Source organism: Rhea americana, unplaced genomic scaffold (assembly GCF_003343005.1).
Source record: "Rhea americana isolate MKP2758 unplaced genomic scaffold, rheAme1 scaffold_162, whole genome shotgun sequence".
Classification (NCBI taxonomy): domain Eukaryota; kingdom Metazoa; phylum Chordata; class Aves; order Rheiformes; family Rheidae; genus Rhea; species Rhea americana.
In genome coordinates this window covers 1,780,223-1,806,312 of record NW_028185728.1, presented here as the reverse complement: position 1 = coordinate 1,806,312, position 26,090 = coordinate 1,780,223, and the positions used below count along the sequence as shown (strand labels likewise).

The window sequence follows — 26,090 nt, the reverse complement described above, 5'->3', positions numbered from 1 at the left end:
TAGAAATGCAATACTCCCAACAGTGTAACCTGTCTTGGGTTTTACTGAAAAAAGTTGCCACGACCACCTCATGATTTCAGTATCTAATTTCCAAGCAAGTAGAAAAGTGACAAAAATGTCCACAAGAGGCATCCGAAACCTGGACAAGGATTAGTTGCCACCCACATGCAAAACTGAAAAACAGACATTCACATCATAACTTCCATGGGCTTCTTCACACATACAACAGAGTAAACAGGCATCTATTGTGCAGTTGTGCACAGTTCAGAGCTTGCTTTYTGGATGACAGCTCTAGAAAAGCAGCAGCTCAGCTGGCTGAGACCTCCACTATGAGTGCTGACTCTGCTGAGCTAACTTGGGAGCACAGCAAAACTAACAGGACTGTTTGGAAGGGTAAGGAAGCACGAGGAGTTACTCACTCTTTCCCACAAGCCACAAAAGCAGCACGTGGACTGGCAGCCAAACGAGCTGTTGACTATTTTTATATTAGATACTTAAGTTTACACAGGTTTCTTGGGTTTTAGGTCTCTCTCTAAATGTCTCATTTTCAGCTCTAACCAGATAGCTGATCTCTTGCGGATCTGTGTTCCCTATCAAAGTTTTTCATGTCTTGCCTGGCTGTTCTAGTAGGATGATCAGACAAGCTGCAATTTAACTCAACAAGCAACATACATAGTGGACTCCTTGCCTTTGTAAGGGTCAAGTATCATTTCAAAGCAGCCTGTAAAACTAATGGGTATACAAGTGGTCGCTAAAATCTGTTTTTTTATCCAACTAGATCCAGAAAGTGTTTGATGATATTTTAAAACTGGCCCTCAAGCCTCCATACAGGGCCAGAGTATCAGGAAAGGTTACATCAGCTGCAGACTTGAAWATAAAATGAAGAAAACTAGGTGGAAATAGAGAAGAGCATTCCTGAAGACTGAAGCAAGATGCACCAAGCAGCCAGAGGACAACACACAGAAACGAATGCATTCGCAATGCATTACTTACCTCGTCAGACACTTTAAACCTCTTCAGCAATGCCACAACCTTCTGTTTGAAGTTTTGTTGCTGCAAGTTAAAAGACACTTTTGAGTAAATAAGGCATTTAAGTAAACTCTTTTCTTCCAGTGCATAAGAAACCCAGCCACATCTGACATTGATGCTCTAGCTGCTGCTTCAAATCAGACTATTGATGGGATGACAAACCAACAGGCTCTGCTGCACTCATACCAAGATCAGCTTTCAGATCCTTTCTCTCCTGCATTACAACAAATTAGGTCCCATTCCACTAAACATTATAAACCTGCTGGCCCTGACAGATGGCTCTTGTTGGGCTTGCAGTGAACATTAAAAAAAAAAAAAAAATCTTTTACCTGCCAAATAGTCTCCTGTATCTGTCTGATAAGTTTTGGCAAGCATTTGAGAGCCAAGTTTTCTGCTTCTTGATACAAGTGAGCTAACACAGACATCTACCTACTCACTGGCCCAAAGCATAGACATGTTTTCTACCAGCAAAGCACYGGTTTTCCAGGACCTTGCAAGTTCATCCTGGCAGGCTCTTACTTGATGAATGGCACTGTATAAAATTTGTGGGGCTCATCCTTCACACTTGCCTATCAGAAAAATGCTTTCACAATGTGATACCCCAGATCCAGGACACAGAAGGCACCAAGTGAAAAGTAACAAGCCAAATACCTACATTTGCTTTCCATTCACTTGCCCCAAGAGCTATTTCTCTTGTAGGATAGAACAGCTCAAATATGCCATAAGATGCCCAGTCCTGTCGCTAACCAAAATAATATGCACAGTCTACAGACAAGAAGGACAGGAAGGGCTCAGGTGTGCAAGTGCTGGTACAGGGCATTTGAAGTGACAGCCCTGTGTGAGGAGAAAGAAAACAGCTGGCATAAGGATTCTCTTTGGTGAAGCAAGTTGCTTATTTTGCTGGTTCTCTTTTATCTCATATGAACTCTTCCTGTRAGTCCAACCACCCTCCCACTTTGGCCTGAGACACCTCATGCTCCTCCTCCTAAACTGGCTCTTTACCCCTGAACACAAACCCTGCGAGCTGCAATTGTCTTCTAGATAGCTAAAGGTTTGGTGAAATGTATCCATCAGGCCTTAACAAAGACTCTCCAAAGAGTTCTTATATTTCTGCCCCGAGAGTACTCATGAACGAGGAATGCCCTCATGATAGCAAAGGCTGTCACCCAGTTCATGATGTCAAGCGAAAACTGTCCATTACACAGACCACCTTGGACCAACGTGACAGTCTGTGGAGGGAACAGATGCAAGATGTCGTAGCAAAGGACACATGGAAGAGCTGTGCACTGGCCTGAATAGTTTGACAGTCGTATCAGACAGAAAGCATGTTGGGGTTGGAGCTGGGCAGAAGTTAAATTATCTGACAGCACCAAACCCAGTTTTGTACCAGTCCTGCACGCTGGAGATGCAGTATCACCTCAAGGTCAGGGCTAGAAAGATGTTACTCTTATTATGAGGAAGTTGAATRTTTAATAATCAGAGGGTATATTTTTTCCTGGCCAGTTGTTGGCACCTGCAAACAGTACTAAGGATACCAGGGATATGAGCCAGTACACTCCTAGACTCATCTATAGGATCTTTTTAGTGGCAGATTCAGGCCAAATAGGGTTTATTGCAGACATGGATTTTAGAAACAGCCTTGCAGGAGTTGCACCAATCTCCAAACTTACAGTAAGTCCAAAAAAACCACTCTGACCCATTGTGGTGATTCTGAGTTATGGTCATTACAGACATGCATAAAACCTTGTGTAAGCAGAAAGCTTCGTTATAGCACAGTCAAGCACGAGTCAGTGCTCCACACAGATGTGCAACTTTGCATGCACATGCATGCTTGCTGAGAAAGGGTGGACAACTAACTGCATGCTACTTGCCAAAGCCTTCAATCTACTTCCATTGCCTCAGCACCACGTGCATCATCTCAAGTTCATCTGACAAATTCCAACCCTCTACTAATTTAATTCTGAAACCTTCCCATTGGCCTCACACAGGCAGAACACAAGCAGAGGAGCTCCCCTCCACTTACAGCTACTTCCAGAATTCACATGAGCATGGATCTTGCACAGGCTTCCTCATGGGGGTGAATTTCACATATTTACATGATATTTGGAGTTCCCTCATCTTGCAGCCAGAGGACACTCTCTACAGCATGTGCACACAACCCTAGACTGCCCACTCCCTGATCTGGCTGCTTTTGCTAGGTCTTCATGCCACAAGCAGTAACCATGCCCCCAACATCTCCGTTGGGCCAGGGTGTGTCTAGTACAACTGCTCTCATGAGCCCCATGCACTGCACATCCTGGCCAAACCCCCATCAGTGTTAGTAAAACTAATTTCCACCGACCCTGGTTATGGACGTCGTTCTTACTATCGATCTCCGCTGCTTCTTGGGCTTCCCCAGCTCGTACTCATCATCATCCAAATCCTGAACAAAAAGAGGATTCCTGTGTTACCTCTGTGATTTGGACACATGAGCATTTAAGTTGCAAAAATGTTCCCTCCACGCATATTAGGAACTGTGAAGTCAGGCAACCAGTTCCACAGCAGAGTGCAAACTCTCCCTTACAGCATTTGCTTCAATGTCACCTGGAAGTGGTGCAGAGGCAGAGTGCACCAGGGGGAGGTTGAAAAACCTTCATTCAGGCCCAAGGGACACAATGGAGGCACAGTGCTAAACCTCCAGGGGCCGATACACCATCCTGCAGTCAGGCACAGGACAGCTGGGCCACATCACTACACTATGTCTGCACTCCATTGAACTTGCTGCACTGTCTTCCAGGCTTTCAGCATGTGCCTTAATCACATGTGATTATGATGGCAGAAGGAAAAGAAAGTAAATCAGATCTGCAGAGAGCCAGGAATAACAGCTTGGAGAAGTGGAACGGCCTCATTTCTCCATTAAAGTAACAAGGAGAATCACAGTCCCATATTTCAGTTCCTCTCTCAGCCCACTCCAAGAGGTAAAATGCAGGTGATACCAGAATCTGAAGGCAAATAAGCTTCAAACTCAAAAGCATCTCAGTTCTACCCAGTGGGGTTCTCCCACTCCACTTTGCAGAAGGAGTTAACAACTACAAGTCTGACTCAGACCCCTATTGGCCCTTTAATTAGGAATCTAGCTGGGTCTTTGAATCCAATCAGCGTTACAGAGGTGATCAACAAATGCCTTGAGCATTAAGCACAGAAATGTACAGGGATGCTGATGTTTTAGTGTTAAAGGCAGGCTAGTGCCCAAACACATGATCAGATAAATCACAACGTGGTGACACGGGTTACTGTGCATCCCTGTTCTCTTTCTGCCATTGCAGCCAAACACTTGGCAACAGTCTCGCACTGAGACAAACCAGCTTTTAGTTTCAAACACAAGCAGAGTGCAGGCTCTCTGCTGAAGCTCTCACAGAGAAGAAGCCATGCCCTAAACAGTACCTGGCCCTGTACGGCATCATCACTGGCCTCCTGCTCAGAAGAGAAGCTCTCGTACTCTTCCTCGGAATAGTTGTCTGAAAGGGAAGGAAAGAGGGGAAGAGATCCTGTGAAACTCCTTTAACGTGAGGAGATAGCCTCGTCTCAGGAGTAAAGAAGCCCAACTCCAATAGTCACAAACCAAGAAATGAAGCACACAAGATGCCTTCTAGTTTATCTTCTAGCTGTGCTAGAACCAGTGAGATAGGAAGCTCCTGGAAATGGGGAGCAAGGAAGAACATACCTAACAGGAAAGAAGGACCAGTAGACAGGTAAGGCTCCTCAGAAAACCATCTCTTTTTACTTTGGAAAGAACCACCTAGCAGACAGCAGGAAAGTACAGAGGTTTCTCCGAAAGGGAAATGTTTTTTGTTTGTTTTTTCATTTGTTTGTTTTAAACACCCTATATGGGCACAACAAGCTCAAAGGAGCAGGACAGGCCAGGAGAGTCTAAACTTCCTACTCAAATGACACTTCTAGTGAGCTCCCTGGCCACAGGGGTTTTCTCCTATGCTCCTGCAGCAATGCACAGGCATCTGAGTGCACTGCCTTCAATATGTCATTCTTCTGGTAGAAGAATGGCTGGTACCATGTAGAAGGTGGCAGATCATCATGGGTGGAAACCCAATGACTTCCCTACGTATAGCACAACATTGGATTTATACTCATTAAAACGGACCATAATCCACAGCTAAACATGGCAGGTTTATAGGTCTCATGCAAGTTAATGACATCTGTTGTAAAACATCCAAAAGAAGTTGAAAGAGCAGCTTAAATGTGAATTTCCTGAATGCAACAGTTTTAGCCAGGTGAGAAGCTACAGGTTCTCAACACACCCACCAGTAAAGCTGGAAGACCATGAGTGAGGAATACAGATAATTCTTGCTGGATGGCTCAGGCCTAGTGCAATACGCAGAAGCAGCTTTGACAACTTGAGTCCCAATTACTGTAACACTCCCTGCTTACACATCAGCAGGTTTGTAAGGGTGATTTTCTTTGTATTAATCAGTTACAGGTACTGTTCTCATTTTTGTTCTCATTTGTCCCAGAAAACATCTGGTCCAAATGAGATTTAACTCCAGTGGCGAGGAAAACACTAGTCCTCAGAGCATGTGGTTGTACTCTTACCTGTAGACTTGATTTTCTGGCTGGCCTGCATAGTGCTGTCTTCATGGTCAATTGGCTGACTTGACAAAGAGAAGATCCAGATTTCTGCCACCTTCACTGCAGCTTCTTTGATATTACTGAAAAGGCTCAGGACCTGGCCACCTTCTGTTGGATGCTGCATGACCTGGGACAGAAATAAAGCAGTGAAAGCAGTGCCTGCATTTAAATAGGTTTAAACTTACATCATTTGCATACTACAAGAATTATTTATGTTAGTTGATTACTCCAGATTTCCAAGTATGGAAGAAAGCCAACACCCTGCAACTACAGGAACCACTTGCAGGCAATATGCAACACTAGTTTACCTTTTATTTGACTATTGTAATGGAAGGAAAGGAAACACTTTGAGCTTGACATATGATTAACTTATCCCTGAAGCACAGTATTTCGCTACTTCATTACTATGTATTTGCTTACATAGTACTGATTTGAATAATCAAGTTACCTAACTTCTGAACGTCTAACCAGTGAATTTAATTCTGTGTTAAAGCCCAGCAAAAGAGACAGTAACAGACAAAATTCTTGGTGAGGTACATATGCAAAGCACTTCCAAAAGTAAAAAAGAAAAAAAAAATCCCTGCTCTAAAGAGCTGGCAACAATCTCCCAAGGTCCCCACCACACTGAGCTAACAAAGAATGGCTCACACACACACACACACACACAAAAAAAAGATGACAGTGGAGGCAGAGGCACACTTCAGTGTGGGTTTCTCTCTTGCAATCATCCTTCACAGCCCCCAGGCAGCAGGGCTTTCCCCAGAACTTACTGCTCAAGTTCTGGCTCTGCGGTGGGGCAAGAGAAGTCACTTGCCTGCTCCTGCTTGCCCACACCTCAGCTTTCCACCACACACTGCTTTGTCAGCTCCTCACAGGGCTTTAAAATGACCTCAGCTGATGAAAAACATATGCCCCGCTCCTCTTATACTCTGCACATACTCTATCTCCAATAGTCTTTCAGGGCTTTGTTTCAACTGCTAAGAGATTTTTTTTTTTCCTGAAAAAGTGTCAACACTGTTTAGGGATCATTATACTACAAACTGCAAARAGGAGAGGGAGCTTGGAAAAGGACACAAGATTTGTTTACTTGAAGTTTCCAATTTCAAAAGTATTCCAGATGAGCTGGAGAACAAAAAAYGAACCTTTGAAATTTTACAACCTTCTAACCTCAGATGGCTGACATTACAAAAAGATACAAGAAAAACCACATGCTACTTTTCAGCAGTAAATGCCCAGCACTTAGAAGTTCACTGATGGGTCTAATTAATGAGACCACACATTTTTTGCCTTACTACAGTATTTAATTTCTAGCTCTTAAACAAATCAAATACTGTACAGGAAAAATACTAGCTACAACACCATGGATCAGTATTTAGCCAATTCCAAAGGAGAAATTCAACATTTACTACAAGTCTAAGGAAAGCTTAACTCGCAAATGAGTACTCTTTATAGTGATTTAATATAGTAATAGATTACCAGAACATAGCATGAACTTATTTTGGATGGAACTTATTAGTTGACAGGATACAGTCTGATGAAAAATACTGGTGTTAAACCAAACYTGCTACTGCTAAGCCCTCTCTAAATATTCAAAAGCACATAGAGCAGAGATTAAACAGGGCATGAAATAACRAAGCATGAAGCTAAATTATCAAAAAAGCTTTAGGGTATAATTCACCTATACTCAATGCTACCATTAACTTTAACTGTAAATCTGTATATTTTATCATTTACCTCCCAGAAACAGAACCCCAGCTACGTTACCAAGAATAGCCATGAAGTAAGAACTGTGAAAGGGATTTCAAGCAAAATGATAAAAGCTATTTGATCATGAACTCTCWTACAGCAGCACAGAGAAGCACAGCAAAGCTCAGCTGCTTTAACCTTAGTATTTCTTAGCCTTGGAACACTTGCCTAAATGATCCTAATGATCTTGCTAAGCACATCTGAAAAAAGACATTCTACATTTAAGACTAACCCGAGAWGAATGCTTGTGTTAGCTGAACTGAATCAAACATACTACACCTTCTGTTGTCTGTTTCGGGAAACAGGACACAAAGAATATTTAATGGTTTTTAAACTCATGCTGAAGTGTCCTGAATACAAAGGGAGCAACACTATATTTGGGTAAAATTATTTGAATACCAATTCCCCAATCTTAAAAGAAATCCTCACAAGGTAATAAGCCAATTTTATGAAATCTTTTGATCTCAAGACATTATCTAGAAAACACATCATTATTACCTGATGTTAAAATCTGTTTAGAATCTTGCTCTGTGAGTCCTGAGTACAGTTTTGAAGATACACATATGAAATCTATGCAGCTACTTCTTAACGAGGAAAACGACAATGTTGGTTTAATGTAAAGAAAAGGAAAAATGTGTACACTTGAAAACACAGACCCTGCCAAATGCTGCTCACCTCAGCCATGTTGATAGACCCCACAGCCAGAGTCTTGTAGCCCAGAATCGTTCGGTTCTTGTACCGCTTCCGTCGCTGCAGCATGATCTGAAGCTTGTTGCCTTCTCTCTTCAGAAAGTGAGGATACTGAGGTTGGAAACACAATGGAAAAGTTTATTACATCCCTTGATGTTATCTCCCAAGCTGCCTCATTTGCAAATAGACTCCATTCCTAGGGGTTAACGCATAAGGCTTTTAGTAGTGCCTAGGGTTGAACTAACATTCAGTGGACAACCCCACATTATCCCAAGAAAGCTTACATCTCTGACTGCACATCCCAGCTCTAGGCTTTCATTTTCCCCATTCAAACACTTTCTTGCTTCATCCATTCAACTCTCAGCCAGAGGGAAATAGCAAAACAAGTACCTGCCCGACACGCACAGGCTTTGGTAAAGCTCTGATGGAGAACCCAAATGCTACGTGAGTGACAGGTAGGTTAGGAGGGAGAGCTCAGGTAACCCTCACAGCTGCACCTGGAGAAATAGAGCCATGTCTGCACATAAAGCTCAGGTCKGGAGACAAGCCAGGCCTTGGAAACCTGCATTACAAAGGGGGCTGCGTGCTAGAGTAGCCAACAGGAGCAGGAAACTCATCCTGGGGTGCAAGGAAGGGCTGAGCCCAAGCCAGGCTCCAAAGCCATGAGCAGGTGCCACGAGACAGGCTGTGAGGCTGCTTCCCTCAAGAGCCAAAGGGAGGCTGCCCAGAACCAAAGCCCTGGAGCTGCAGCCTGGGGCACAGGCTACTGCGTATGTGAACAGAGGGCACCGCGGAAGGCATGGATGCCTGTGCTCTCAGAAGGACAGGGCCTCCCCTCCAGCACAAGAGCACATCTCAGTATTCGACCTTTCGCTGCGTATGCTTAAGAGCCTGTTGTACTCTGAATGGCAAGTGCAGGGAAACACAGCTAAGAGGCAGCTAAGGATTTGCTGATGCCTGTTTTGCCAAAGCASAGACACCTACATAGTCCGTCAGTGATTCTCTCTCGGACAATGCTATCTCCATCGTGCACGTGGCTCCTGCAACTATCCGTGTTTTCCAGCTTTAACACACTCAGGCTTCTATTTCTCAGAGTAGTTAAATTGTTAGCAATCAAACTGACTGCTGCCCTGACCTTACTGCTCTAAGTTCCCAAAGTCAATGGTGGGAAAAATCTCCTCTGACTACACTTAAGTGCTGGTAACCAGGGAAGCAGGCTAGTGAGTATCCCAAGTTCCCTGAGCTTTTGCTCTGCAAAGGMAGAACAGCAGCAGACAGTGAAGTGGACTGAAAACTGGCTGAATGGTAGAGCTCAGAGGGTTGTGATCAGTGGCACAGTCTAGCAGGAGGTAAGTAACTAGTCATGTCMCCCCAGGTGTAAATAATGGGTCCAATCCTGTGTCAACTTATTCATCAATGACTTGGATGATGGGACAGAGCACACCCTCAGCAAGTTTCATGATGGTATAAAACTGGGAGAAGCAGCAGATATGTCAGAGGTCTCTGCTGCCGTTCAGAGGGACCTTGGCAGGCTGGAGAGATGGGCAGAGAGGAACCTCATGAAGCTCAATAAAGSRAAGTACAGAARGACTCTGTACCTGGGGAGGAATAAACTCACACACYGGAACAGGTTGGGGGCTGACCTGCTGGAAAGCAGTTTTGTGGAGAAGGACCTGGGGGGTCCTGGTATACAAGAAGTTGACTGTGAGCCAGCGGCATGCCCTTGTGGCAAAGGTGGCCATTGGTATCCAGGGTTGCATTAGGAAGAGCATTGCCAGAAGGTAAAGTGATCCTTCCCCTCTGCTCAGCACTGGTGAGGCCAAATCTGGAATGCTGTGACCAGTTCTGGGCTCCCCAGTATAAGAGGGACAAGGTGCTACTGAACGGAGTCCAGTGACTGGCCACGAAGACAATTAAGGGACTGGAGCATTTCTCACACGAGGAAAGGTTGAGAGAGCTGGGACTCTTCAGTCTGGAGAAGAGAACACTGAGAGGGGGAGATCTCATCAATGTGGATAAATATCTGAAGGAAGAGTGTAAAGAGGATGGGGCTAGACTCTTTTCATAGCCTCAGCCTGSAGCGCTGCCAGGCTGCAGGGCCCATTTGAAGGGCTGTGGAGGGAAGATGACATACAAGGGAGTAGCAATCTTCAAGAAAAGATCGAGTAGCCACATGAGTAGGTAGCTGAGATGCATCTTGAGAGCAGAGATGAGTGAGACCCAGGCTCCAAACATATAAAACACAGCACAAAGTAGCCTGCAGAAAGGRAAACATAATTGTAGGGATCTCAAATTGGACATTCCAAACTGAAAGATCCTTCATTTCACAGGCAAGAACTAAATCTCTCCAACCCTGTACACCATGAAATTAGCTTCCTGCCTATCAAAACCTTGATAAATATCAATGTTGAGTGCCACCAGAAACCCCCAAGATACTAATTTGCACTTCAGAACAAGTCTGGCTGCTACGCAGAGCATCAGGAGCAGCGGCCACACAGACAAGCAGAATACTAATTAACTGCCTGCTCTACAAGCACGAGATCTACTTTGCATCGCATGAGGAAGTGGCCCTGCAGCAGAGAACAGCAGTCCACATAATTAAAAGACCACATCAAAAGACATGTGCATTCAGACACAAGTTGAGCCTGTGACTTTATAGGAGTGCACTGTCCTTAAGTAAGGATGGAAGAACATGATTGGGGGATCCAAGAGGAGTTCAGAAAGCAAGATGGAAAAACTATCAGCAGGCTGGAATGACTGCAGAGATTGCTACTACTTTAGCTGGTGAAGCAAGACAAAGCTGTAGCATGATGCTGTCCTTTTGGCTATTCAGCTATTCACCAAGAACAAGCAATGGACACACAGAATCTCCAAGGCCACAAGCCTTGGTTTCCATTAACCGTGACCCTCGGTGCCTACTTTGATATAGTCACCCTCAGCGCTTATTATCCCATCCTACATTACAGTTGGAGATTTGGCACTTTCATACTTAAACCTAGCGTTTCCCTCCCACTGGAGTCCTTCTACATGTTGCAAAGGCAGCAGGGAAGAGGACTTCCTTGCTCTCAGCTCAAGGCACTTGGGTCCAACCAGGGTTGCTGCAGGATAGGCCTGAAACTACAGCTCTAGTTACACTTGGTCCCAGGCCAGTTCAGTTTCAATGCGTAAAATTTTCAGGGATTAAACTTGAAGGCTCAAGTCCATACATTTGCACACCTCTATCACAGCTGTACTTCCTGGCTACCTCTGACAATCATTCACAGAAATGATAAAAAAAAATCCCCAAAGATACAGAGACAATCAGACCACTCAGCTGCCCACTTAAATGCAAAGGCCTCCAGAAGAAAAGCAAAGTTGTTTTCACCATGCAGACAAGTTATTTTTAGCTCTAGTCATGGCTTATCAGCTCTGCGGAATGGTTTCAACCAAAACTCTTTAGTAATTGTCAGTCCACGGTATGGACTGGAGAGGAAAAGAGCTCAGCTCAAAACATTTGAAATCAAAACTTTTAGAGAAAGCAACAAGCACTCCAAGTCGTGAAAAAATGGGGCCATCACACAGCAGAACAGCTACAGAAATTCTTTCTGAAGCCCCAGTAACATAATCCCTTCCATCTAGAAAGGTTTATTAGATCAAACACATGAATTAAGCACACCATGGAGCTGCAATGTTGTGCTTGGAATATCTGGAGAATGTGAAATGCAAGAAGAGCTGGGGAAAAAAACAGCCATTCTAGCAGAAAGGATGATGCTAGCTCACCTGCAAAAAAGGCTGTTGCTGGCTTAGCACTAGCTAACACGGTGAAACAGGATCAGACATATCACTATTCCAGGCCTACCTAGTTGTGTAATAGGGCAACAGGAAACTCCTGCCTCCTGTTTGAGCCAAGGCCTGCCAGACATAATAGGCTGTGCGCTACCATGCCAGCCTGCACTGTCACCTGGCTGGTTTAATGCTGACAAAGAAACGCTCCATGCAAGGGACAAGAATTTCACCCAGGAGAAACAGCAGAGAAGGAGGTGACTGAAGATACAAGAGGTTGCAAACCCAGACAGCTAGCATACTGCATACACACAGAGAGCAAGATATACAGTTTGAAGAGCTGACAGCGAGAGAGACTGGCTGCTGCAAGACAGAGCTTGCCATGCTAACATCCATGYGATAGCACTCTGTGGCCCATCACTACTCTCAAATATCCCAGGCACTAATTTCAGAGTGTATCTGGCTTAAGCTACAGACATTAGCTAGAACAGCTTCCAGCYACCACCCAATTAAGAAACAACAACCGTTGTCACAGAAATCCTGCTGCGCTATAATCAGTTCCTGGGCGTCACTGCATCCAAGAGCACTAATCCTTCCTGCAGCCARAGAGACCAGCAGTACCTCTCTGCGTTAACATTGCCTACTTTTCACGCTCCTTCTATGAAGGCTTCCCCACTCACGATGTTACACCAGGGACAGCATGAACCAGGAAAGAGAAGAGCCAGACAGATACAGTTGTCCCAGTTCCCAGCCATCCCTATGACTCTGGAGCCTAAAGTAGCTATCTCCATACTGCTCCTGCTTCCCAGGACAGCACCTCCCTGGGCAACTCAGAGGTTTACCTGTCTCCTTTCTAAAACTACTCTCCTATCAGCCTGCTCCTCCATGTTGCTCTCCATGGCTGTTCATTCCTAGCAAGGAAGGCAATGGAAGTAACAAAATAGCCATTCTGGTCTGTTCCAGTTCCTGCCAAGGYCACAAAATGAAGAGAAGCAATGAAATGAAGTCCTTGTGTTCCTAGGCACCAAATACAGGACGTATCAGGAGGAAGGTTCACAGACACTGTGAGCCCAGCACMCTGCTCCAGGCCCTCAGTGAAGACTGCAGACACTCAATGCAGACAGGCGATTCAAACAGATTTGCRTTGCCGCACTGAGAATATGCAAATTGCAGCTAGCATCTAATTTGCTTGTTCCTTCCAGGCAAGTCAGGATTACAGAGACCTGCTTTCCAGGATGCAGGGCTGGCCCCAAGACAATGCTAAAGGTTTACAGAACAGCTTTTCCAGTGGTCTTCTCCCTCTCCAAAATAGATCTCGGAAGCATCTGGGCCATTTTTGCAGAAATTCCCCAAGGCTGACTGCTAAAAGCTACAACCCAAAAAAGCTCAGAYAGCTCCTCAAAAATGGTTGGAACAACCTTAAGAATAAGCATCCCTGGCAGCACTAGGAGGATTTTCATGTCAGACCCACATAGTACCTCCGCTCACTGAAAAGAAGCAAGTCCAGCAAGCACATATGCCCCAAAACCAAGTCCCACATTACCTGCAGTGAGAAGGTCAGTGCAAGCTCTGTCTCCACATGTCCACTCGGGGGCAATACAATCTCGTGAGACCTCAGGATGCGTTTAGAGCCCTGCACAGAAACAAAATACAGCAGGTAAATCCCCTGGCACCCAACCCATTTACAGCCCAGCCATACAGCAGGTCCTCCAGCATAAAGCAGGCTCAGCAGCAAAACAGGAGAGCTCCAACTACCACAAGTCCTGCCCTCCCTGATACCACTTGCTCCACCTGTCCTAGGGACAGTTGYCTTTGGGCTGTACAGTATACCTCATCTCAGTAAAAGAATAAGGCAGCAGGTCCTGCAAGTGGAGGACTTGGAGAGCTTCAAGAAATGGGCATTGACCCGCAAGCATTGCCRGAGCAGCTCTGGCCTCAGCAGTGGAGTCCAGGCCCACAAGTCTATCCTACAGAGCAGTGGGACACCGRGCAGGAAGACTAATCTGAAACAGAGGTAGCCTTGGCCTGAAGTCCTGCCCTAGCCCTATTTATTGAAAACTGGGAAGTATTTTCAGGGACTAGCACAGAGAAAACGAACAGACAGATCAGACCTTGCACTTCTGTGAAATATTAATGAGATGAAAAGGAGATATTTGACTAATGAAGATTTGGACATATTTACTGCCCCTAACTGCAACAAAGCAGCTTTTGTTCTGCCAAACCCCGGCATTCAAAAACTATGAGTCAGCCCCCATCCCCCAAGTTAGTCTTATTTTAAAAGTCATTTTRTGATTCCAGCCAATAACTATCAAGCTCTTCATCTCCTAGGTTCAGAGGCTACAGCATCGCATTTAAATCTCTGCTGTTAGCCATGAAGGACCAGTCTTTTCTTTTTATATACTCCCTCCCTGCTTGGGGAAGGTAGAGATTTTAACCATCCAAACAACTCCAAGTAATTGGGGTGATAAAAGGAGGGGGAAGTGGAGGAAAACAGTAGGTACTGCAATGGAATCTGGAGCTGTCCTGTAATCCTATCAGCTTTCCAACTCAAAACTGTGTTTGGACYGCTATATGCTAACCAAGTTACTGGGCTATTTGCTTTATGAGCATTTGATTTCACACAATTGAGAATTTTTCAGGGAAAACTAGCAGGAAAGCATGAGACAAACTGCTGCCTAGCAAGCACTTGTGGGCTGTTCAAACACAGTGGCAACTTTCAGAGGACTCTGGCTCAATTTCTGCTGAGACTGCAGATCTGCCTTTATCTAGATGGGCCAGTCTCCCAGAAGTACCGAACTGTAGCTTTCAAAAAAGGAGCATCTGGAAAACTGCAGACAAACTGGGGGAAACACTTCCCGGTTACACTCAAAGTTACTCAAAGTAAAATTGGTTCTGCCTACATCAACCCCAAACAGGAACCTGAGATAAGACAAGAAGGAGAGACCAGTTTACACTCCTTCTTCCAGAGCAAATGCTGTGCTTTGCAGAGGTGCCTCAGCTCCTGTGCAGCACAGGGCAGGCTGCTCTGTGGAAAAGCAGAGGGTGCCTAAGCTCCAATGGACCAGAAGACAAACAAGCAGAGCAGCATAAGAAAACAAAGGGTTCTCCCCACCCCCAAAAGCAGTGTGCATGGAAGAGGACAGCTGCCCAGTGGCAGCAGCAATATCTGTTCCATTGGTGCAAAGCTCCTAACAGTGGCAACGCTGCTTTACTTGTTATGCAACTCAATCTACTGAAACACCAAATATAGCTGCTTTTAAACAGTTATAGTAGATAAATAGAGCACTGGCTCATGAAATGCAGTTGACAACTCTTTGAACATCACTGTTCAGGAGGCTGCAACGAGACATGGGAAMTGCAGGTAACATGCTCTCATTAGATTTGAATTCAGTCATCCCCTCTGGAAGGGYTCCAGCGCCTGACACCTCTCTCCCGCAATTCCCCATAAAAAAGGAAGCCAGTCATTCAACAGAGACCATCTATTTGACGATTCAATGTCACCAGCCTCAAACAACAACCACGTCAGAAATCTGAACACTGGCAAATTAAGTGATCCTGAAAGAGCTTGTCAGCATCATAGTAATAACTTGCAAGCATAGAGGTACTGCATTAAAATCCTTTTAATGAGGGGGAGTTTCAAATCACCCTGAGAGTGATTCGAGAGTTGCTACTGACCCACTTTTAAATGGCATTATCACAAAGAGATATGGGCGACAATGAGATCACAGCACAAGGAACACCTAATGTGAAGCTCTGAGCATCTCCAGGACAGCAGTCACTCCAGCCACTCCATCTAGGTCAACTGCAGCAGCAGATCAAGGGCAAAAGAAGACTGGCCCAGGCATCTGAGCTGCAGCCCGGGACTTGGCAGACAAGCTCCCCAAACTTCCCATACAAYACAGGGCAAGTCCCTTCGCCTTCCACTTCTTCAGGGATAACAGCACTGCCCTGCTCTAGAAGGGAACGCAGATGACTTGCTCAAGTATCAGTGCTGAAGTTACTGTAGTGAGGCAGATCGCAACAGCATCCAAAATAGACCTAACTGTTAAATAGACCTAACTCTCCTAACTGTCAAAATTCCCTTTGAACTTGCAGATCTGAGGCAACATTTCCCACCTTTTCACACAGAGAAGGTGTAAACAGTCAGCAGTAACCTTGACAGGGAAAGATTTTGCTCTAGTAAAAGCTACCAAGCTCTCCAAACCAAGTTTGACACACTCATTCACTGGCAAGCCTCAGACTTTTACAGCTAGGAATACAAACATATGGAAAGCTTTCAACTTTGATAAGCAGTAACTGACAGCCTGAGAACCCACAGCTGTGTATCTTCAGAAATTCCCATAGAATGCAGTCGTGTGAAAGTATTCCCTACCTTTCTGCTCCCTGCTGTGSGTGTGTGAAACCCCCGCATTCACTTCACTGCCCACTTCTCATCCCTCACATCCTGCCTCGAGCTTATAAAAAGGAAACAACCCTTTATTCTTCCTCACAGACCAAGAGCAGCCAAAACTGAAGCAAAGAGCTGCATTATTCCTCATTGCTCATGCTCCTACAATACTGAGCTCAGGTTGCAAGAGCAAGGAAAAGCATTGCTCCACTTCTGCTTTCCCTCACAAGGAAATCATCTTCAGATATTCCAGTCCACAGACTTGGGAAAAAAGTTGCCCCACTGTGAAGAGGTCCTAGATCCAGGAGCATGAGCATTTGCCTCATGTTACCAACACTCTTCAGGTGACTGCAAATTTCACAGGGGAAGAAGATGRAAAGAAAAGGAGGAGGGAACTGCAGCAGAGACATTTGAAACTGTAAGTGGTATTCTCTCAGCTACAGCTGCTGGGTAGCTTGATTCAATAGTCTTAACACAGAGGAACACCCTTTTATCCCAGCTGGTCTACTCACAGAGGTGAGAGATGTTGGCTGAATCCTCAGTTGCTTGTTCTTGCACCACAGACCCTCCATGATTTCAGTTTCCATGCCAGATTCTGTGTGCTTTGACACAACCACATCTCTGCAGGGGTTTGTCTGGCTTTTTATGGAAAAGCAGCAGCCTTTCATCGTGATTAATGGTGTTTTTCTACCTAGAGGTCTGCTAGGCTCTCAGTCAGTGCTTCAGCATTTCAAATGGTGGCAGCACTTGAGCCAKACTGACACTGCGATGCCCTGGAGAACTGAGCCCCCTTTCTCCCTAACCTGCCGCCAGATAGTGTGACCTATATGTAGACACTTAATTAAATGGCACCAACCTGTACTATAAAGTATGTTTTTTACCCTAGGACAAYGACTATATTTTAAGGAAACAAACCAGTATGTGTAGGTGCCCTGCAAACCCACTGGCAAGCATCTAGCTACAAAATAACTTAGACTCCTGGTAGTAGAGCTGTCCCTGAATAAAACAGAGAAGTTAATCAACAAAGGAAGGCCCAAACTAGGCTCCTGCCAAACCAGGGTCAAGTTACCAAAGACGTTCCACCCTAAAGTAAGCTGAAGCATGTTAGAGAAACAGGCTTGGTTTTAGCCCAGGAAGAACTGGTGACAGCATAAGATCTGTAGCAAGCATCCTTACAGAGTCAAGCTCACGCTGAGCCCTCAATGAGCGGTATGCTTTGCTTGCAACAGTGAAATTCTGTAGGAACATGGGGGAAACATCACAAGGGACTCTCTCCATATCCAGAATGCCCTGATGTATTTGGGAAATGGCCCATGGTTGCAACGGACCCTCACAGAGCAGAAGCTCAGCTTATGCATCTGCCAGTATTTTCACCCAAGCAACACATTTAATTCTTAGAACCGAGCAATTACCTGCATTTTGACAGCAATGACCACAGAAATAAGTTCCTTATCCAATTCCTTTAAGACTACCAGTTTCTTTAATGTCAAGCTGCATAACCTGCAAATGGGAACAGAAGAGAAATAGTTATAATCATGCCTGAAAAAGGAAAAGCTCTGAATACCTTTCACACAGAGCAGTATCTCAGTTTGAGGGAGAACAGACTCCAGCCACAAGCCACATACAAATATAGAAATAAAGACAGCACAAATATCTGAGGTTTCCCAGGCTTTTCAAACTGAACTTCTCCAAATGCAAGGACATGGAGAGTGGCTACATTTCGTCATTTGATACGAATGATACGAGGCCACATGGGAGCGCCTCACTGCATGGGCTTCTACAGACCACAKCCTGGGAATCCTTGCTCTGAGTCAGACCAAAAGCTTTTGCATGGTCAGAGGAATTAAATTCCAGCAATTAAGAAAAAAAAGAGAGAGAGATCACTGGGTCAAGCCTGAGTCCAGCCAGTTATAAAGTCTTTTTCAAGCTTGTTAGCTTTTTCAGCTTCAGACTCTCAGCTCCCAAAGATCCAACTCCTAGCTCCTCTTGTCAACTCACATGTTCTCCTCCCCACTCCCAAACAGAAGTGTTAGCAAGCGGCTCATACATCCCTAGGGGGGAGGAGGGAAAAAAAAAAAAAAAAAAAGGAAGAAGAAGAAAAGAAAAAGAGGTGGTGGGGGGGGGACGGGACTCAATGGGTGCCCTCTGGCCCTGGCCTTCACATGCTTTGCATATGCAAGTAAATCACATTCTTTGCCCAGGCAATGGCACATTGTTCTGGTTAGAGCTGTTTGCATTTCTGCCTTCCAGCACAGGGAGCCTGGGAGGGGAGGACATTTGGACTAGGTGCAGCTCGAGTTAGAGCTCTGAGGTAATGGGACCGCAGCCCTGGCATGGTCACAATTTCACAGAGGAAGAGTTACCCCCAGCCGATGTAATTTAGAGGGCGTGCCTAGAAAACAAACCTCGGGGAGGGAGAAACCTGAAGCAAGGACAGCTTGGCCTGAGGAACACTGCAGCCAGGAAAAGCCGCAGGGTGGGCTCGAGCGCCCAGACATCACCCATGACGCGGGCCAGGAGCGGGCACGGCCTTCGTGTCGCCCCCCGGCCCACGACGGGGACACTCTCGAGCCTCTGCCGGCGGGACCAGCAAGGCTCGGCACACCTCCGGGACCACTGCCGGGCTCTCGCTCCCGAGCGCGGCGAACGCAGCGTGACGCCGGCTGTCTTCCTTGCGCCGCTGCTGCTAGCGGACAGCCGCGCTCGGCTTGCCAACCCCCCCGCCGCCCCGAGCSGAGCCTCGAGCCTCGGCGGGTCAGGTGATGGGAGCAGAGGCAGAACAAGGCGCCGGCGCCGTGGGCGCCCGCCGGCGGGCGGACAAAGGGCCCTTTCTTTCTTTCTTCATTAAAGAAGAAAGGGCCCCGCGGCGGAAAAAGGTACGCACAGAAAGGGTCGCGTGCTCCGCGCGCGCAGCGCCGCGCGAGAACGGGCGCTCTGTTCTCCGCCGGGCGCTCTTTCAATTCGTCATTTACGAGCTCCGATCAAACCCTGCGGAGCGCTGGCTGCTTGGGGAAAAAGGGAAAAAAAAAACAATAAAAGAAATCTAAATGCCTCCTTTACAGTGATCAGAAAAACAAAAGCTGTTAAAAAAAATAAGTCACGGGATGCATCTGCTTTCTTCATCCCCCATTGCCGGACTACTGGTACTAAAAGGCACTTCACACAAACAACAGTGAAACGTTTATATTGTCCAGCAAGAAAAAACAATGCAAGGGAAATAAATAAAAAAACAATCCTAGGCACTCTTACAGTTTAAAATCCCACCAAAACACTCTTACCCTCAACACRCTTGCTATTTAGTCCAGGTCTTCAGTCCAACTTTGCAGCTTACAAATCAAAGAAAGCTTCCGAACACATGGCTGAACGGAGACGTACTTTACTCAAGCAGCTTTAAAAACACACATATTTCAAGCATGTCTCTGCATCCCCCACCAGCTTGGTACCCACACTGCCAGGTACAGGGATCCCGACCTGCTCACATCCACGCGTATGGCAAGGATGCGGGTTTCACGGTCTCTGAAAACAGCAGCCCTTCTCTTCAAACACCTACCTTTAGCCTAGATTTTCCTGTGCCTTTATCAAGTCTCAGGGATCAGGAAGGCAATTGGCCTCACAAAACATTTTCAATAACAAGTATGTCAAAGTTTGTCACCATTATTAATAAGAAAAGCAGGGCAGAAACAGGCACGCTGGAAAAAARCAACAAAGCTACATTTGGAAGTTTCACATACGTACATGTTTTCAGTGCCTACAGGAAAAATAACCCAGCACAGAGACTCACAGTAGGAACTGAGAAGCCCAAAGTCTGAAGCTGGAAGAGGCCAAATTATTGAGTGGCTTATAAAAAGTTTGGAACGACRTGACAGCAAGCAGGGGCAAGTGCTTTCTCTGTGTGCTTGTTTCAGCATTGACCAAGGTGTTGTTGCACGTGGGGGAGTGAAAAGTTGCAAAAGCACTAAGTTAGCTGAAGCAGTGTTAAAGAAGGGCAAAGGAAATCTGAGAGCTGAGATTCCCACCCTTGTTTGAAGGCACACGCCACATCTCCCCACTTGCAGCACAGCTGGGTGCCGGGCAGCAGCTGCCAGTCCCAACAGGGGGGCTTGCGTCCCCGTCTGTCACATAGCTTGCTCCTACGGGGAGGAAGGATGCTCCACACCTCCTCCTCACGTTAACAAATCATGGGATAACTTAATACATTCTATAAGACTAAAATATTTCATYTTTTTAAAACAATACTGCAAGAACCCAGCTTGAAAGAGGAAACCTGACCCAGTGTTTTTGACTCTCCCTGCTAACATGAGTTGGGCTGAATAGCCCCACCAGGGCTCGCTCCTTGCCYGGGGGGCAGTTATCCGCAAAAGAACATAATATTTTGGTAACTGAGGTCCACCATTGAACACATCCAAAACAACCAAACAAGGTGTTGAATTCTTTACTCATTGGATGTTTTGCTTTCACATCCCTTGGAGTAGAAAGACTAGGAAAACAAGTCTCCTCTAAGAAAGGGCCTGCATCACTGAATTAAAGGTCTGTATCTCTACAGGGCGCATAGTAATTGCACTGAGACCTCACTCACGTAGAGACTGTCAAACCAACAGGAAGGAAAAATTAAAAATTAAAGACCTGTACTTTAATTAAGCCATATGGAAGTCAAAAATAATAATGGATGCACTCATAAAGGAGACCCCAAGTGCAAGAAAGGAACTGTAGCAGGAATAGTCTGGCTTACTGAAGAGGTTACCCTCGTCCAAACTGAAGGCCATGAAAAATTGCTCCTAGAGGCAATGTTTCTTTCCAGGAACGCTCTCCTCTCCGAGATCTGTAAACTTCAATAAACAAGGAATTGGACTCYGTTTGGTTCCTGGACAGATTCATATGACCCAGATTACTTCAGCATTTCAGGACAGCACTCGGCCTCCTTCCCTGACGCTTTCAACCCCAGCTTTGAGTGTTTTACTCCGAGCTGACACTTTACGCACAAGTTAGTCCCAAAATAAATTGTGAGCCACGCAAAGGAGAAGTGGAGGGAGATGCCCGCCTACACACACGATTTTCCAGACAAACATAACTGCTCTGCACATAGCTGAGCGGGCGCTTACGCAGGAGAGGACTGAACAAGAAGCCCTGCACAGCATTTTTAMGAGACAGCTGTTTGAGCAAGCTATGAACGCTTGCAGCATGCAACCAACTGCATAGGCAGTTTCTTATGCCTGTTTTGCACATGTTGAGGAGAATAAACATAACACACACATATACTAGTTAYTGCACTCACCACCCTCCAGAAGGGCTCTGTGCTGGCCTAGGAGAATTAGCTCAGGGAGAAAGTGGAGGAGCAGAGATGGCCTCTAATGTCACTGAGATATTACAGGGGGGCCTACAGGTGAGAGCATCAGTGGTAGAACCATTGCTCTTCCAGTAGTTTCACTCTCCAAACCTTATGAGCTAATTACCTCATTTGATTTCATCTCCATCCCATTCTCAAGTAAGTTCCGTGGTAAGTATGTATTACATGGGGAGGTAGAGAGGCCAAGAGCCCCAATTTCTGTCGTGCCAGAAATATAAGTTGGAGTTGCAGAGAAGTATTGTGGTCCAATATTAGTCTCTTGCTTATTTCTCCTTCACTCACACCTAAGACAAYAAATGGCAACCTTCAGTCAGCTGTTTTGGCTACAGATTCATTCAAGTAAGCTTCAAGAAATCAGGAAACAAAATTGCAAAGTAAGTATTTTCATTGTTACCGTGCTGAAGAATCTTGCAAGCCACTTCCCTGTTCTAACACAGAGAATTAAGCTCTTAAGATTCTAAAGACTAAGATCCACAGAAATGTTGTAGCCAGCAGTTCTTGTTCAAACAGGTAAGAGGATGGGAGATTATTTTACGCAACAGGCCTTCTACACAGGACCTAACAAGGACACACACACGCGCAGTCAGCTGCTACCCTTCTACAGTTGAAATACTGTGCTGCTCACTTCAGATATGTTGCAAATATACYTGCTCCAAAATGAGCAAGCAAAACTGGAGAAAGGGGGAGTGTCAACATTTTTCAGATGCACATCATTTCGAAAAGCTCCTAGAGTTTTGCATTGGCACGTTTGCTATTTTAAGGGGCACCAGACAGTTAATACGACCAAGGATTAAAGCACATCTGAGCTAGGATACTCCAAGGCAACATATCACTTGGAAAGTGCAGAGAGCTCTCCTCTCTCTTCTAGTGGGCTGAGACATTGCTGGCTGGCTCTAWGGGCTTTACCCAAGGCAGGCAGGAATTGGGATCTCTGCAAGCCAAAGAGCTCCAGCTCAGAAGGGAGAGTTTACATATTCCACTGGCATATCTCACCTCTTAGCATTTGAAAGAGGAGGAAAGGAAAGGTCTTTACTAAGGCACAGCAACACTGGAGAAACCCACAGGAGTTAAAGCTACATTTCCACATCTCCACATACTCTTCAGAGAAGAGARAAACTTTTCATGCAAACTGGCAGTTGTGTCCTGCCATGTTCCAACTGCCTGAGACCTGACCTATTCCAAGTCCCATCAGCAGGAAATCGTTCTGTAACCTTGACAGACAGCTGAGCAGGCGCTCAGAGCTGTGGTGCAGAGAAACTGCATCTCCCTCCCTTTGAGAAATCATTTTAGCGAGAGCTGAAGCAGTTCTCTTCACACATCTGTTGATCTCAACTGGGATCTTAGTTCTTACGTACACTGCTAAACATTTGGTTCCTTACACTTCATTTTCATGGTTTCAAATCTCTCTACAGAGTGACTTAGAGAAAAAGCACAAAGCAGAGATTAGGTTGATTTCCCAGCACAGCTCCAGCAATGTTGTACAAGGGAGTGAGAACTACTCACCTGTGTGTTCACATGATGCTGCTTGCAAAGCCAAGCACAGGCACATTCCTAGTTAAATATGCCTCTCCTGGTTTGCCTCCTTCAAACTCAGCATCCAGAGCACCTGGGTTACGCAGAACCTGACACCAAAGTGAGCCTGCACAACAGACTTCAGAGTASTGGTGGATTAGGTTTGACTGATGTTTTATAAGTTTTGGGGAATAGGAAGGTGTTTTATTAGCTTTAAAAACTAAAGGCATCAAATGATGAAAAGCTGATTCACGGTTAAGACTCCTCTGACAGACTGTCAGGACTACATGTTCTGTACTACAGAGGACACAAACACAGCTGATACACTAGCTGTGTTAATTTAGTACCAKCTGTGGAAATCAAAGGTACCAGTGACTAACAAACAAGCAGCGAGACAGAGACAGAGCTGGAATAGCCCTGCCCGTCTGACCAAAGGCCAACTGTAGCTTGCGAGTCCAACGAGCTCACGCTGGACATCATGCACTGTGCTACCACCTCTTGCACAGGAAGCCTTGCAGCACTGAAATTTCAGTCTCCCATTTGAGCAGCTAATGAGAACAGCCAACAGCAGCACATGTTGGGGAAGGGGAACCTAGGATGTGGGCTAGTCAGATGATTTCTGTTGCCAGGGCTTCATTCCTGGGGAGAGGGCAAGCTCCCCACCACACATTTTGCAGATCAGAATACAGATGTACACAGAGCTATGAGCAAACTAATCATGCCTAAAACCAAAGGGAGACTCCAAAGGAAATAAAAATAATAATAATACAAAAAATGGAGTAACGGATGCAAAGGAGAAACTTTCAGCTGGAGCAAATCCAGCAGCCCTCCCCTCCCTGGCTCACCCCTCTCTCACATGCCCTCCTTATGCAACCTGCCTTCTCCTTGCAGCCTCTTGCCCCAGGCAGCAGCGCCTGTCATGCAGCAGGCTGATCGCTGGGATCAGCTATTCCAGGCAYGCTATGGAAGCGCTTTCCTTGCCTGGCAGGAGCTGTTCCCAGCTGCCTCGGGACTATCCGGAGCTTCACAAAGCRACCACCTGATGAGAGGGATCATCAGAGTTAGAGGTGTGCTGAACTGTACACAGCTTGCTGCAAAGCATGGAGAGCAGCACATCTCCGCCTCCATCTGTACCAGCGTCCCCCTCCCAAGCCACCGGCGCCGCAGCCAGCGCGAGAACAAAGACGGCACCAGCCTTCCAGCCCACCGAGGCATTCCTCCCAGAGGTAGGACAGCTCTGTCAGCCACTAGGCASCAGGACAAAAGCGTTAAAGAGAAAACCTCACGGCATGTTTTTTCTCCAGCATGTGCCTTGCCTGCATGCTCCCCCCCACCATCTCCCCCCCTCTATCACATCCATCTCTCAGCCCGGAGTACGGCAGCCCCAAACACGGCAGGCTGCATCAGGCTGGGAACTATAACATCTCCACAGCAACTGGGGCTGCCAGAGCTGGCACGTGACCCAGTCCGCTGCGCCCCTGCAACGAATGAGACCGCACTCCTTCGGTGGGCTGGCTCTTCCCTCCTCATCSCCCCTCCCGAGCACGTCAGACAGCAAACTCTCCTTGACTGCTGTGGCAAGAATTCAGTTCTCTGAACAGCCACTGCCCTAGCAGCTCCCCTGCCCGGTCTCAGCAGCGAGCCGCCCACGGCGCCTCCGGGCGAGGCGGATTCAGAGGAAAGTCCTTCGCCACTCGGGCTGACCTGGTCCTTTCTCCAGCATTTTCCTTTCGCAAGTAGGAAGCACACGTCTCCAGCAGTCTCTCACCTGGCTGCTTTCAAACTGCTTTCCGTTCCCATCACTAAACTGCCCGCCGCGACAGCTCGCTGCCACGCCACCCCGTCCTGCGCTCCTGTGAGCCCACTCGGTACCCCAGGGAGACACCTCAGCCCCACTCACTGCAGAGACCGTCCCTCAGGCCGGTAAATCAACGGAAGCCAGGACTCGACCTGAAATCTGCTATCTTTCCCTCTTGTCTGTAAATCAGCTATCAAAGGCCTCATCTAGAGGAAAAACTACGCCAACAAGTGCCTCGACTTTTAGCCCATGACAGAAGAGCTTGCAGCGGTGAGTTCAGTTCTGCTCAGGCTACCCGTCACCGCGCTGCCTTCATTGCGGGAGTTCACGACCAGGAAGCCTTCAGCAGGGAAAGCAGGCTAGGAAGAAATGGATGGATTCTCCTTCTATCTCCACAGACCAGAATTTCTTCTTGGGCCTGAACAATTTGCCATCTCTCTGCCTTATTTCTCCACTTAGAGCAGCTTCCATGACACCTTCTGATACACAGGTGAGCTGAACAGCCTGTCACTGCAGAAAACAAACAGGCTTACACCGTGGGCCACATCAAATTACTGCGCACTCAACCACCCCGAATGCTGCCCAGTTCATCAGTGACAGTCAGACATGCTACTCTCCCAGTCAAAGCCGAGATCTTGATRGCATGTGATCCTTTAGATCTGGTGCTTCTCTGAAAGATAATCATATTTTATTACTCTGACTAAAAAGAGTTTCTAAAAATTGTTGTGGGACAAGAAAAGCTTGTTTTTCTCTTGCTGGCCCAGATGGACCCAAGCCAGCAAAGCCTGGGCAGGCTGTCCATTCCAAGCAGATCGTCATACCATAACCCCAATTTAAAGCAGCTGCGTTCAGCACACAATGAGCACTTTTGCTTGCAAAGACTACAATATGGCCTGAAAAAAAAGAGAAAAAGAAAAAAAAAAGAAAAAAGAAAAAAGACAAGCCGGGAGGACCACATAAATGCCATTTAGAGCCCAAGTGTCTATCTGCTCTTTTACTGAGAACCCATGATGTCCTGTAAAGACAGGAGATGCCAGGGCTAGCAAAAAACATTTCTAAACTTTGAGGGTATATTTGGTATTAGCCAGAACAGGAATCAAATATGCAAAGCATCCTGCTGACGGGCTTGCTTTCAGGCTAGGAAAAAAACACTTCACAGATCCCAATGCTGTTCTCATTAAAGCAAGTCTGTAAAAGCC

General features: G+C 46.2%; 1 protein-coding gene across 5 annotated transcripts in view; it reads right to left on the bottom strand.

Moving 5' to 3' along the window:
- The window catches only part of PACS2 (phosphofurin acidic cluster sorting protein 2), an 83,808-nt gene that overhangs the window by 38,498 nt on the left and 19,220 nt on the right, over positions 1–26,090 (bottom strand). For 3 of the 5 annotated variants that reach the window (XM_085300281.1, XM_085300285.1, XM_085300282.1), the window contains exons 2-8: positions 17,650–17,737; positions 13,394–13,483; positions 8,074–8,199; positions 5,617–5,779; positions 4,453–4,526; positions 3,371–3,451; positions 994–1,053 (exon numbers count right to left, since the gene is read on the bottom strand). In XM_085300281.1, coding sequence (XP_085156407.1) covers positions 994–1,053; positions 3,371–3,451; positions 4,453–4,526; positions 5,617–5,779; positions 8,074–8,199; positions 13,394–13,483; positions 17,650–17,737 — 682 coding nt within the window. The remainder of the gene's footprint in view (positions 1–993; positions 1,054–3,370; positions 3,452–4,452; positions 4,527–5,616; positions 5,780–8,073; positions 8,200–13,393; positions 13,484–17,649; positions 17,738–26,090) is intronic. The other 2 variants (XM_085300283.1, XM_085300284.1) reach the window with 1 other exon arrangement.